Source organism: Rhipicephalus sanguineus, chromosome 11 (genome assembly GCF_013339695.2).
Source record: "Rhipicephalus sanguineus isolate Rsan-2018 chromosome 11, BIME_Rsan_1.4, whole genome shotgun sequence".
NCBI lineage: Eukaryota > Metazoa > Arthropoda > Arachnida > Ixodida > Ixodidae > Rhipicephalus > Rhipicephalus sanguineus.
The window spans coordinates 12,742,188-12,757,239 of NC_051186.1; the positions used below are offsets into that span (position 1 = coordinate 12,742,188).

At 44.2% G+C, this 15,052-nt stretch overlaps 1 protein-coding gene across 2 annotated transcripts; it reads right to left on the reverse strand.

The window, feature by feature from the left end:
• Positions 1 to 4,561: 4,561 nt before the first annotated feature.
• On the reverse strand, positions 4,562 to 13,732 carry LOC119373856 (salivary cystatin-L2). Of its 2 annotated transcripts, XR_005179995.2 has the most exons (4): positions 13,463 to 13,732; positions 11,182 to 11,286; positions 4,926 to 5,152; positions 4,562 to 4,728 (listed from the first exon to the last, which is right to left on the reverse strand). XR_005179995.2 is itself a non-coding variant. In XM_037643924.2 (3 exons), the coding sequence occupies exons 1-3, from the start codon at positions 13,655 to 13,657 to the stop codon at positions 5,048 to 5,050; spliced, it is 405 nt and encodes a 134-aa protein (XP_037499852.1). In that variant the 5' UTR covers positions 13,658 to 13,732; the 3' UTR covers positions 4,562 to 5,047. The 2 variants fall into 2 exon arrangements, 1 of the variants encoding a protein (XP_037499852.1); XM_037643924.2 differs by having other exon boundaries at positions 4,562 to 5,152.
• Between the last annotated feature and the right edge of the window lie 1,320 nt (positions 13,733 to 15,052).

Consider the following 15,052-nt stretch of genomic DNA (forward strand, 5'->3'; position numbering starts at 1 on the left):
CTCGAACATTGGCCAGCCTAATAAACAGCATCTTCAAAAGCTTAATTTTTCGATGCACCCTTAAGAACGCCAAAATCATACCCGTTTTTAAGGACCATGATAGGTAATTTATTTAAAATAACGACCTATTTCTATCTTATCCTCTGTTAGGAAGATAATGGAGATGCTATTTGTTAGTCGCCTGAATATTTACATGAAAAAATTTAATCTCTTGAAAATCTCCCAGTCCGGTTTTCGTTCAGAAGTTCAACCGACTTGGCGGTAATCTCATTAACAGTCTACGCTAAGAATTCCATTGACTAAGGATTTCTGGTTGGTTCCGTATTGCTAGATTTTCCCTAGGCTTCGGCATAACTAATGACGGTATTTTACTGAAAATATTAGAAGCTTATGGAATAACAGGTACAACGTTAATATTTTTGAGAAACTACTTGTGTGACAGAAAAGTAACAGTTTATTTATCTGGCAAGTGTTCAGACGCTAAAATAATTAATCAAGGGGTGCCGCAGGGCTCAATCTTGAGACCGTATTTATTTATTCTCTATAAAAATGACATTCCCCACACACTTCACCCTCACAATGCATGTTATATGCTGATTAATGCAACTGTTGCAGACTCGGATGTATCTTTAACATCGCATCAGCTAACATTGCTGCTTGGCCTCACATAATAACTTGATGTTAATTCCAATCAAAACTGAATTCATAGTTTTCTGTTCTCCTCAAAAAAGAGTGCAATTTCAACCTGAAGTTAACCTCGACTCCCACATCATTTCGACTTGCGTCCCTGGTTCATTTTTGTTGCTATCTATGATGCCTATATTGTATGACTGATAACTATGACCTCGATGACCTGACACATTTCACAAGCTAGGAAAATAACTTCCTTCGATGTAAGAGCACCATTAAAAGCTAGACATCGTCTGTCTACTACTGCTCTCCTTTCACTTTATCACGCATTCATTCGCAATCATATTTATGGTATTGCTGCCTACGGCAACACGTATCACTGTCACTTCTCGTTTATTCAGCATATACAATACCAAGCTCTGCGCACTATATCTAACTTTAACGCAATAATAATAATAATACCATACACATCGAGAATAAAGTCCTCGCATCTAATGATTTATTCGCAATAAACTCAATTACTATGCTTTTCAGGTTGATTAATAACGATCTCATCCACGAGTATACTTCCCTAGATTCCTTGAAGAATAATAACCCTAATAGTTTTGCTGATAAAAATAACCTATTGCTGCCTAAGATTTCACTAATTATGGTAAAATAACAACATCATCCTGTGTTAAAAAATATGTAATTCTCTTCCTCAGCCCATCAAAAAATTTTCAGCTTTTACGACGTCTTAAAAACTCATTTTATAAACTATGCCGAAAAAGCTCATTTTATAAGTTCATATTGATATGGAATATTCATAGCGTGTACTGTGTTCTCTTCATGTTTTTTTCTATCCTATTTATTTATGTAATGAACACTACGTGAGATGCATTCTTACTGTTCATGATGGCCTTCCTTGCAGGTTTTTATTTCTTTATCGAATGTATAAATAATTATGAAATAGTTTTATCTACCCAAGAACTTTGTTTATTATTATATCCTATGATTGTATTAATTTTTCTTTGCAACTATTGTATCCGTTTTTTCTGTTTAGATGTTTTTAAATTTTTGTGCTTACTTCGTTATTTGTATCTGATAACCATGTACAGAGGGTCCCGGTACGGTTTCCTGAACTTGAGACCCTCTTCTGTATATCCTCCACGATAAAAGCACACTATGCAAAAGAAATGTTTCATTTGAAAAAAAAAATGATTTGTAGGCAGTACTTTGCCTCAATCCAATTGAACAGACGTGCAATAAATACCTTAATATTTGTAATATTAGTTGTTTCATATCCGTGAAGAAAACTGGCCGCTCATTTACATTGTGCGGGATCGTCGCGGTGACATTCAGACCTATGCCGAATTTAGCATTTGCATGGAGGTCGAGATAGCGTACTCGCCAGTCACATTATTTCTGCTTCTGCTGCCTGCTGAAGGCTGTAAAATGCTCATGAAATGCATGCCTAAGGCTCAGCGGTATACGCACTAGCGTGTCCTAGCCAATCAACGCAGAATAGAGAGAGTGAAGAGCGGGAAAAAATGCACTTGCGCACGCCTCTTTCAGCTTCCTGTGGGCGTTTCCTTGGCGGGACGGCCTGCAAACGGCGCGCCACGAGGAGAAGACGTGGTGCTGTACGCTTGCGAAAAGGTCAATTATAATGGTTGCCATTGAGAATTGTAATAAGACAGTCGGCTAAACCATCGATAGAGGAAATATTACTCTGAGATGCAGAATAATTTGTTCATTTTCCTATGCATCATCAGCCTTGTGATGAATTATTTTGAAAATATTGCACAGTGAGCTATGTTTTTTTTTATTGCGATAGCAATTATATGGACAGTCTCGGCTGGTTTTTGTCCGTCTCCGTCGCCGTCATTCACCGTATAGGTATAAGTACGTGTATAGATATATATGTATGAAAGTCCCAAAGAAAAATTATTTAGAAAATTGCTTCCGAAGCGCGGAATTGAACCAGGGACCTCTAGCTCCGCAGCCCGTGGCACTAGCCACTACGCCACGAAATGCCCATCATCTAGGGAGCTAACGGCGAGCGTTATATCACACCCTTTACCGCTCGCCGGACTCAGAGGCGGCAGGCGCTTATAAGCGTTTCTTCATTGCCAGCGAGATGGCGCGAGGAGCGCAACGAAGGTCTTTCGCTCGCTGCAGCGGCCGCGTTTGCAAAAGGAGCGCGCTGTTCAAACAGAAATAAGTAACAACTGCGACATTTAGTTCGCCCTCGTCCTGTTGTGTACCTGTTCGTTGGTTTCTTGCGTCCTGCTTTATGTTTTAGCAGTGCGCTTCAACTATCGAGCTGTGACGCATGATAGTTCGCGCTCGTCCTGTGTGCGTTCTTTTCGTGCGTCCTTTGGGCTCGAGCGACGCGCTGGCAATTTCGAGCTGCTTTCCGTTCTTCGCGTTAGATTCCAATTTGTTGCTATCGCATTCATTGCTTCACCGTTGCGACGAAACTGTGACCTTTTTTCTATGCAACAGATTGGCGGCTTGAAAGCACATGGAAAAGGACAATGGGAGAACCGGAAAGTAGGGGTGTGCGAATAGTTATTACGATATAAATACCCGTTACACGGACATGCAAGCAAGCGTGTTAAGTTGAGTGAACTTCATTTCAATCCGAGTTTCAAGTTTGTTGGCGTCTTTTGTGCACAAGATTTGTCGCAGGTAAGCCTGGCTTTTTTTTGTGTGACTTTAGTTTTAGTATTTCGAACGATTCTTGTTTTTGATGCCAACGCCGTTGTATATTAAAAGAAATAATATCCGCGTGCTTATATATACCTTCAGTATAGAAACCCAGATGGCCAAAATTGGCACTATGCCGTGTCTTATAATCATATCGTGGTTTGGATACGTAGAAGCTTAGCAATAATTAATTGGCTTTGAATCTTGCTCAACCTTACGGAATATTGTTGTTTCGCTGATCACAACGGCACAAAAAGATACATATGTGATGTGTGTACAACAAATGCAACAAAATGAAAACTTTTCACGGTGCCGCGAACCAGGATCTAATTATCTTCACTATCTGGATTAGTGGACACCTATCTATAACATCACGAACATCTCTGAATGAGTCCTCCAACATAATGTAGTCACCACAATTTCCATAAACTCGATCCCCAGAACTTAGCGAATAAATTCTAGAGCTACTAAGCTAATAACCATGCTTGGTCATGCACTCTATGGCTTATTGTGTGCCCTACGCTGCCCAGGAATGTTGCGGAAAAAGAAAACTGTCCGCAACCATTACACTTTACAAACGCCAATAACAAACCCTGTGAGATATCAAGAAATACTACGGAGAAACATTTTACTGACACTTCTCTAGATGCGTACGTGATTTTGATGAAGTTAACGTTTGAACGACGGAGGACGTTGATTTCGATGAACGAACGGGGGAAAGGGCTCAAATATGCCATTCATTTTTAACAAGCGATACCACAGGCAGCTAAAACAAAACAAAGAAGACAGTTGTACTGCGCAGGTGTGTTGTAAATGTATGCCGTAAAATCCCGAGCAAGCGCCCCCCTTATGGTGAAAGATAATGCGACAAGATTTGGAGGGGGGGGGCGGAGGGGGGTCTTGCTCGGTCACGGAATCTTCACTTAAGATGGCGGCGGAAGTGCCCTTAAGAATAAATGCTCCACACCCGCGCTTCCGATGAAATGCTCTATTCACTAGGCATGCATTCACTGTTTCCAAAACAGTGTACGAAAGAGTGAAAAGGGCGGGAGTTGTGGGTGGTGAGCGCTTGCTCTGTTACTGGCGCATTTTCAATTCTGTCGAAAAAAAAAGGAGGAGGGCGCTTGCTAGGGACTTTACGGTAGTTCTTTTTCAAACTTAACCCACGAAGAGACGAAGACAGAATACACACAGCATCATATAAGCTTTATTGCTTCGAAAACACAGAATATGTACATATGATTTCTACATATGATTTCTGCAAACAGCGCAGTAGGCATCTATGTCAAAGCACAGGGGTACAAGCCTACGGAAACATATCCTTCATGAGTGTTGTCAATGCAACATACAGCAGAAACAGTTAACAAAAGTAAGAAAAAGTCTCACCATCGCGAAGAACCAATGACGCTGAATGCACGCTCAGAGTTTAACTATATTTGGTGTATTTGCAGAAGAAATGGCACAGGCAGATTATTTCACGTAGGTAGTAAGGTAAACAAGCATCGAGTGTAGAATCAGTTTAAGTCCTCATGTACGAGTGACTTATGAAATGTATAATTTCTGGACTATTCTTTGCTTTCAGGCATGAATGCAAGTCTTAGAACAGTCTGATCACTTTGGAACCACCCATATATCAGTGAGCTGTTTTTTCTAATTTGAGACTGGCGCTTTGTCTGCGCACGGTCCTTTGCAATCTCAAATGAGATATTGAAAATGAGCTTGTTTATTACCAACGAAATCGCCTGTCAGGTGGTTGACAGTGCATTGAAGTGACATGGCGATATCCAACCCATGGGACAAAGAAGACAAATGCCGTGCAGATTTCTTTCACCTGGAAACACACAAAAAACACTTTATTTGGAAACGGTAAACACAGGTTTGAGAAAATTGAACAGCAGCGTCGAACAGTGGCGACTGAGCATAACAGGTGCGTTGAAAAAAGACTGAACCTTTGGTCATCATAAATACGTTCATTGATTAGAAGGTACGATATCCTAATACATTTCAAAGTAGCCTCCTCGATAATGCATGTATTTATCTCAGCACTGCCGCCATCGCTCGAAACACCTCTGGAACGCATCTTTAAGAAAGGCGATCAGCCGGGCCATCGCATTGCGTCTGGTGTCTTTTCTTTACTGAAATCGGTTCCATTCAGCGGAATTTTCTGCTTGGGCAATAGCCAAAGGTGACCCGAAAGTATGTTGGGGGAGCAGGGAGCCAGACAAGTCACAGGAATGCCTTGCAGGTGGAGTTTTTCCTGCTCCACTGTTAGCAGTATTGGTACGAATGTTTAGGACACACATTTCATGTATAATGCCATGTCTTAATTGAATGTTCTCATCAAATGCTTACATGTATGTCGTTCGTAAGTTCTCAAAATTTTACGCGATGGCCCTGCATGACCGAAGTCCACTATTACTCAATGACATTCTCCTTTGACTTGTCGAGAGTCTGTCCACTGGTGTACGGCGATCTTTTAGGCATTTGTGTCCCTCCTTTATCTGAAAGGCATTCATGGCATCGTCACCGAAAGCTTCTTGAATCGTTCAAATGGTCTCGGCTTGAGTATCGCCAAGCATTGGGAAATATGTGATGCTACAAGTGGTACAACCGTACACTACACGTCCTCACTAATGGGCCGACTGCTAGCAACCAACGTTTATCGCTAGCGGGAAAAAATTCACGCGTGTGCCTGAATGCATCTTCCATACATCCACCAAAGCAAGCATCCCGCACTCCATTCGTTTAAGTAGGAAATGAGAAGGTTCGATACTTTGAACACACCGCGTGGTTGTGCATTTGAGTATGCACTTATGGCCAAATTTATCCCAATGTATATAAGCTACACGTTTTCACAAATTAGTGGATTATTACCTTTAAAACATAAGCAAAATCGGCCGTACGCATTCTGGCTCATGCGCGAGATTGAAGTCTCAATTTATGGCACAACTGCCCCATACAGAGTGTTCGCGTTTGCGGCAGTACGTGTGAGAAGAGTTCATTTTGGTTATATTATCCGTACGAACAGTTAACTACCCCACAAGTGGCGCTATTTGAACATCTGATATGCATCTTCTGCTAATGTATGTGCCCCGTTCGGTTTAAAGGGGCCGACAACTGCCCAGAACATGAAATGAGATGACTGCACCGATGGAAAGATTGTCCTTCGCATTGACTCAAACCAACCCTGTTTATCTCGTGAGATGTGGATTTATATTTTTATTTCTTCATTGAAAGTCGCGAAAAATGACCTTTGGCGCCTCTGGCGGCAAAATCATAAACGGTCCGATGAAGCCGGTCACGTGACCATTGATTTGTGTATGCGTTCGATGACTTTTCTGTTAGTGCTGAAATATTGTTTATTTCTTTATATTAAAAGATATTACTCCACAAAAATGTACATATAGGCCTGCGTTAGTTGTATGCAACAAAGTGGCGCTGCCTTCGCTTGGCGTAATGATCCCATGCCGGGACAAGCCATCCATGTCACAGGCGCAGGCAACATTGGGCGCAGGCGCACACAACGCTGTACAAATACCGAGAAGGTGTGCGCCACATCATCTCATTGTAACAGCTTGCTATTTTCAAAAATGGTTTGAAAACTCAAAATGAAGGTGGTTAGCATAGCTACAGTAACTCCTGCGAAAGCAGAACAACGACAGCTTTCACAAGGGCTAGCGGCATAGCTATCAATTGTCAGCGTTGCTGGAGCAAGCCTTCATGCGTGTTTGGAGCCTTTCTGATCGAAAAATACTGCTTATAAAATGACTACGTGCTTTTAGGATAAACTACTGCAGCTACAAACGCTGCGAAGGGTAAGCTTCCTGTCGCGCCGTAAAAAAGTAGGTCGAGAAAAATCAGTTGTCGGTCCCTTTAAGTACAACACATAACAGTTTGAGTGCTATACCGTTGTGCCCATTCGAAAAAGAGCAGTATAGTTGTTTAAAGGGGTCATGAACCACTTTTCCAAGTAATGATCTAATGCCTCCCTAATCGATTGCCGCAAAAAATTTCTCGAATCTGTCAAAAATTAGCGGAGTTACGGGGGTTCGGCGCACCCTCTCAGCGCTTTCTGTCTTTTCTCGTGCCGACGAGCGCACTGGAAGCTAGACAGGGAGGGATGGCATGTGGGAAAGAAGTTACGTCAGCGCGCGTCATGGAACGCGATCGCTCTCCCGCTGTGATTCGCGTGCGCGAGTGCGGCTACCGTGTACTGAGGAGTGCGGCGCCGGCAAGTGGCGGCACCCCGTGGCAAGAAGCGCATCTGATCCGAACGCCGCTCTCGATTTACGTCGGCTATCGGCCAATGAGGATGCTATGTCTTTTGCGACGCGTCGATGCAGATCGCGACGTCACCCGGCAGACGCCCCGCCCGCCGCCGAGAGTGAGAACCGGCCTCTGTTTGAAAAGAGGGCTCCTGAGAAAACAGCAACTTCGCGTTCCGCTTGTAGCCTTTACGCGGCGCGCACGACTGCAATATTTTGCTGAGCAGTTCATAGCCGTGTCAGCTTTCCGCAGTAATTCACGGCGTGCTAATTAAAACATTACGAATTAAGACATGACTATTCAACATCACGTCACCATCACAATTGAGACCGAACTGACGCGGTCTTCACTGCGAAGCACACTGAGCAAACTGAGTAGACGAGCCACGTAAAAAGCTGGAAGAAGCTAGGTAATCACAAGCTGCTCCGATGGCTCCAGCCTTGAACAAGTACTGCTAGCTGACCAATGTATTTTATATCCAAAGAAGCTGCTCCTTAGCGTCCACAGCATGAAACGCTCGGCAGTCACACCGGCACTATGAGAGTCAAGAGTTGCATTGGCGCCTTTTCAGAATCAACGGGTTTGTAGCCGAGGCGCCGAGGTCCCGCGCCGATCAGTTTCATTGACAGACGCCCGCGGCGAAGATCGGGTCCGCCCATAGCGTTTGATCTTGCCGAGGAGCAGTGCTCACGCCGCAATGCCGGCTAGCGGCACGATTCTTCTATGAGCTTTATTGCACAGAATATGCACACACGCACGAAGAACTAAAGGTTATATCACCACGTGGCCACGACGTCTCGCATTCAATTTAACCGCGCTCACGACGTAACACTCACAGCCATGAAGCAAGCGCCCCTGGTGGCATTTGCGGCGAGAAATGTTACTATATTTAATTGCTTGTGGAGGCATTGCTTTATCGATCCGTTACTGCAGAAAAATCTTCAGACATGCAACGCAAGTAGCCGTAACCTGTCCATTTATTTCTAATATTCGAGAGAAGCGAAGCGAGCTGCACGAGTGTGCTGCGTGTGAGCCCTTGTTGCTTTCGAGAGTGGAAATTTCTGCCGGTGGAACGAAAGAACTTGCCCGAAAGAAGACAAACGCCCACGAAAAGGCCTTTGGGAGGCGTGATATTTAATGGGACAAAAAGATAGCGCGACGATCACGCTGACGTCGCGGCGCTGTTGAAATGTTCGCGGTGTTCCTTTCAAAACCGCCGCAAATGCCGCACATGCGTTTGTGACGACATGCTCGTACATGTAGCTGTTTTATTGCGATAGCAATTATATGGACAGCCTCGGCTGGTTTTTATTCGTCCCCGTTGCCGCCGTCATGCACCGTATATGTATAAGTATGTATATATAAATAAAAGCCCCAAAGAAAAATAATTCAGAAAAATGCTTCCGAAGCGCTAAATCGAACACGGACCTCTGGCTCCGCAACGCGTGGCGCTAACCACTAGGCTACGAAAGGCAGATCCTCCAGGTAGGTAACGGCGAGCGTTATATACACACCCTTTACCAATGCACGGACTCGGAGACGGCAGGCGCTTATAAGCGTTTCTTCATTACCAGCGAGGTGGCGCGAGGAGCGCAGCGGGCGCGGGGGGTTGTATGTCTTGTGCTTTCCCCGCGATGTCCGCGCTGAAGTCACAGAGCGTACGATGATCACTTCGCTCGCTGCAGCGGCCGCGTTTGCGAAAGGAGCGCGCTGTTCAAACAGAAATAAGTAACAACTGCGACATTTAGTTCGCGCTCGTCCTGTGTGTACCTGTTCGTTCGTTTCGTGCGTCCTGCTTTATGTTTCAGCAGTGTTTTTCATGTATCGAGCTGTGACACATGATAGTTCACGCTCGTCCTGTGTGCGTTCCTTTCGTGCGTCCTTTGGGCTCGAGCGACGCGCTGGCAATTTTGAGCTGCTTTCCGTTGTTAGCGTTACATTCCAATTAGTTGCTATCGCATTCATTGCTTCACCGTTGCGGCGAAACTGTGACCTTTTTATCAACACAGCTATCGCGCGCTCCACACTGTTTTACTGTAACGCCTGCCGCAGTGCGAGCTCGCAGCAAACTCGTGTTTCCGAGAAGCTCGGGCCCATCCTGCATAGCACCCCAGGCGTGTCTCTGGGGTAGAATACGTGACTGGCAGCACAATGCCTGAGTTCGATTCCTCCTGGGATCCTCATTTTTATTATTCGCATTCATCGGGCGAACGCGGCTGATGTCGCATTTTCTTGAAGCTTTACCGTTTCAATTACCAATGTCTGTTCCCGCCGTTCCTGGGTAGATATAAACTGTCAATCACTTGTGGCGCATGCCAGCATTCCGCGGCCCGTGGTATACGGTTATGTGCCACACGTGGCTGGAGGACAGGGTTTTATGACGTACACGCCAGGATTTTCGAGTTATCGACGTCATGCCCAGATAGTCATATACGTCATACCGTCATACCCTCCTGTGCCAAATTCGGTCAATGCCGAATTAAAGAGGCGATCACGAGAGCGCCCAGACGTAGGCGGCTAGATAGACAGATAGAGAGAAACGGCCCAGGTGCCGTTGGTTCGCTAAAAAATGCGTCGCATTTATCAAGTTCCATAGTTCGTGAAACATCAATTCTATAAATACTTCCTTAATGAGTAAAATTTAGCCGGGTATAGGACACGTGTAACACAGATGCGAAGAATGCGCAAGATACGAAGCGCATTGCAGGCAGAAGATGCATTTATTATTTCTTGAAAAGCGCTGTAGACAAGAACTACCAACGCAAAATAATTGACAGCGCAACTGGTTAAACACGGACAGAAAGAAGAAAAGGACACCGCGCCGAGCGCGTTGTCAGCGCGGTGTCCTTTTCTTCTTTCTGTCCGTGTTTAACCAGTTGATCTGTGAGTTATTTTACGATGAACATCCACCAGCTAGCCCAACTCGCGATTCTGCTTAAGCAAAAACCACCAATTTGGACAGTTGTACAAGTGTTCTAATAAGGCCTAACTGAGGCGAATGGACAAGTGCAGAAAATATGCCTAATGTTTTTTTATCGGCGAGATACACATAGCCTCTTTGCATTCTTTAATCCCAAATAAACGCATATATTGAGGCAGCAACCTGGGCGTAAATACGAAGTACTTCAAGCCTATTATTACGAATACTTGTCGAGTAAACCAAAAAGACAAGTTACATTTTTAGGAAACTAAGTTCTATTGCAATTTTAACAAGTTACTGACCTTCGGTTTAGTTCTCATCTAGTTGGTAATATGACCAAGTGAAAACGCTACAGCACCCAGACACAGATAAATCAAAATAACACACAGATCGCTTTGTGTTAAATGTTGTCTGTTTTTTTTTTTTCATTGTATGTGTCTCAGTGCGCTTAACGTTTTCCATATGTTAAACCTTTACTCACTATTCCTGTTTCAGGAAAAGACACGTGCAAAAAAATCCCAATAGCACCTATGCTATACAATATTTACGTTTTAAACAGTAAAGCCTCGCGCACTAGTTATGCTATGCGTCACAACATATTCCTTCACACACTGCATCAATTGGCGCAAGTGATCTCATTTCATTTTACCTCTCGACTGTGACAGTAAACCTACCTCCTTAACCTTAGGCCGGCAGGTGACCGGACTGTATGTATCCACTCCTCGGCATGTTGATTCCGCCGTAGTAAACTTCAGCCTGTAGTTGAAGCCAGCCGCACTCTGAAACAGGAGCGTGCCATTTCGATTGAATGTATTTCCCACTATTTCCAACAAATTGTAGCACATCAATCATGAGAGATACACGGTTACTTCAGGAAAAAGAAATATTTCAGGTACACAAACTGTATATCAGTGAATAAGTTTAACTCTGTTTAAGTAGGCATACAAACATGCATTTTATGCGGGTCATTGCCATTATCACCGTTGCACTAGGCAAGAACTCTTGCCGACGGCGACCATGTGGCAGCTTATCTGTCAGACGCTCGCTATCCTGTTTTGAGAAGCCAAGAAAGGAATGGAATCGGTTGGGGACCGGTTTATGTTTTAGAGGCCTAAGTGCGGGACCTAAATCGTGCCGTCAATAAATACCTTAATGGGCGTTCAGGATTAATAGTCCTTGGATAGTGTTCGGAGTCTCCTGTCTTCTCGAGGCAAAATTACGGGTGAAAAAAAAAAACAAAAAAAAGATGTGCAGACAAGTTAGGTAATATTCAGCATTAATTGTAGGTTACCCCTACGTAAAACAAACGTCAAGGGAGAGAAAGGAGTACTTAAGTTAAGAATAGAAAAATGAAAACACGCGGTGATGCATAAATTGAGGATGGCAAAAGGCTAAACTAAGCGAACGCATACTATATTTCAGTGGTCCCATTCGCGCTGTACATACAGTAGCATGGTTTGACAATGGCTTAATCCCTGCAAGCCTGCCTTGAGTTCTCGTTTATACCTGATCGATTATGTAGAATCTGTAGATGAGATACGACTGCGGTTGTGCTTGTTCTCATTTTGACTTAAAGTCAGTTTCTGAGACACTAGCTTTAAGATCAAAGGAACGTGAACAAGAAAATTGGCAACATACGAAAAATTACGTAACAGGCGCACAAAACCTGCACTGAGAACCCAAGTGCATGTATTAACAGAAAGAATAAGTGAACGAGGCGCCGAATTGCACCTAGATTTCTTTTATCAAGGGCGCGCTTTAACAAAAATGTCAAAAGCCTTGCGGTATCACACCCAAGATGTGAATTTGATGGGCACCGTAGAGAAAGTCTTCGAATTAATGTTCACCGTTTAGGGCTAGCTTGTGTGCACCCGATGCCAAGCAAACGCGTGTGCCTGCATATTTATACATGTGAAAAGGAAACTACAGTGACGGGAACCCGAACAGCCCCCCCTGCCTGTGCCTCAAAGTTTTGTAATGCGAATAGAAAATTTACTTTGACTATTTGTGAACCCGACAGGGGCCCAACATGCAAAGTACATGAAGCATGGTTTATTCAGGCCTTTTTGATTCACCAGCCGCAACGCGTTTGTCGCAGGCATTTGCGAAAGGACAAAAAAATAATTCATGCACCCTTCTTGCGTTCATATATTGCAGCAATGTGCTACGAATTTATGGTTAATGACGGTTTTCAGGTAAGCCTGTTTTCTGGCATCGAATCACAGTAATTGGAATACACAGTAGCTCACATTATACTGCGTGGTTACAAAGACTTCCAGTGTCTATAAAAAGGCGTTTACGAGCAGAACATTTTTTCTGGTTAAACAACAGCAACATTCGTATTGATTTTGTTTTGAACTTTGTGATTGTGTTTCGTATGCACTGAGCGATATATAAAAAGGAATGCTCTGTCAATTAGAAGCTTTTTACTTTTAGTTAAGGGAAAGAGACAAATGGGCTGAAAGTCAGAACGTCAAGTGAGTGCATGGTTAACACTAGAATCGCTATTACAGTCTCAATAAAATGTATCAACAAATATGGAGCTCCTGTGGTGGCTCAGGTGCAATGGTGTTTTACTGCTGAGTGTTACGTCGTTGGCAGTTACATTCCGTGCTTGACTTTTGTGTTTCGATAGGAGCTGTTTGAGAAATTTTCGTATGCAGTGCGTTTGCGTTGGCATAAACAATGAATTTATTGTTCAGTAATTATTCTGCATTGGGGTGGCTCTTATTATATCATAGTTTGTTCACGTAAAACTGCGGGATGTATATCGTTTTCCAACATCAAAATTCTCAAAAGACCTAATAGCCTACATCTCTTTATAGGTTAGTAAGGTGTTCTGTAAAAGTGCGCACGCTTCAAAGTGCACAAACCAGAAAATCCGTGATGCCAAAAGTGAAATTCCTTGCCAGTATGCATTTACATAAAAAAGAATAAGAAGCGTCTTAGCCTTACCTGAACGTCCACTTGAAAGAGGTCCAGCACCGTATCAAAGTACTCGCGGTTAGCTGTGTGCTCTGCTATAGCGAAGTGTGCCATCTGCTCGTAGATGGGATCGGCGTCCACTCGTCTTCGGTAAAAGCCACCTGGGAGTCCGGCGCTGAGGACGAGGCCAGGGATCGCGAGCACACAGAATGATAGCAGCCACATCTCAGTTTTCGTATGCTGAGCTTGCCTCTTTGGATAATTCTTTCTTCTTACTTATTTTTCTTCAAGAACCTGTCCACAATTTCCAGCGTGCGTTCCTCAGGTTGCGAATCTTGTATGTGAAGACTCCTTACACGTCCGCAAGTTGCTTCGCAAGCGTTTTGACGAGTTTCGACGCTGTTGTACTAAAGGCCCGCGGAATGGCCGCCGTGATCCACTCGGTCTTTGTCAGAGCTCCACTTCCAAGTCGAGAGGACGATACGGGAGTCTCGCCGACTACACTGAGTCGTCAAGTTTCACCGGGCTCTTATTTGCGATATCGTACATTCGCCGGAGTAAGTAGACAACAACAAAAAAAAAACGAGGCTGTTCTCAATTCTTCACGAAAGCGTGCAATTTCCCGCGATGTTTCTGCAACAGCTTTGGCAACGAACGAGGAAGAAACACCGTTATTGGCAAATAAGACCGCTCTCTTGCACGACGCCGTTGCGATGGCGGGTGATAATACATCTTCGTAAAGACAAAAAAAAAAGTGCATCCGTTCGCAGCGTTCGTCACTTATAAAAACGTTTTCGGAGCAGGCCACCCAGTTTGACATTCCTTGAGTCATCTTGACAAGTCGCAGTCGCCCGCCGAAGATACACGCTGAGTTATCTGCCCCCCAGCTCCGTCTAGGGCGTTCGTCTTCCGCTCGCGATTCGCGGAATGTGAGAAGTACAGCAGTCACAACTTCCTCTCGTCATACAGGATGTTATCAGAGCTCGAGCTTGTTTCGTGCCTCTACTGATTTTATTTATTAATATTTTCTTCTCTACGGCGGACACTTCAAAGGTCGGCGTGCACAAGGGTGCTACGCTTACTACGTAGTCCTCCTCGAGATTTATGCGGGTTTCGCCTTACGTTTCAAGTTCCGGGGTCACGTCGCACATAGCCCATGATAACCAAATTTGGCGGCACTCCCTGGCGACGCGCTAGAACAAATGGCGCAGTAATTTTGTTGTCCAGATTACTAATGTCCCGCCATACACATAACAGAAACGTGCGGACGCGTAATTGCGCTGATAGTTCCCGGCACGGGGTTTCCTCTATACTATTGGGATAGTTTCATCGAACGCTCATTTAAACGCGACAGCGTTGAAGAGCTCGCTTCGCAGAACTTTCGGCGTGGGCTCGGCGTCATTGGTTGGGAGCGAAAAATCATCAGCTTATCCGTGACCGAAAAATTTAGAAAGATGCAAATGAAACAAACAATAGGTATCTTAGGTTCGTGTGAGAATTGAACCCAGGCCATCTGCGTGGCAAGCAGGTCTTTGAAGTTTGACGCCGTTGCTTGAACTGCTTCGGAAAAAAAAGAACTCTATGTCATTTAGTGCGAGGTGTCTCTTTAACGCATGTAAT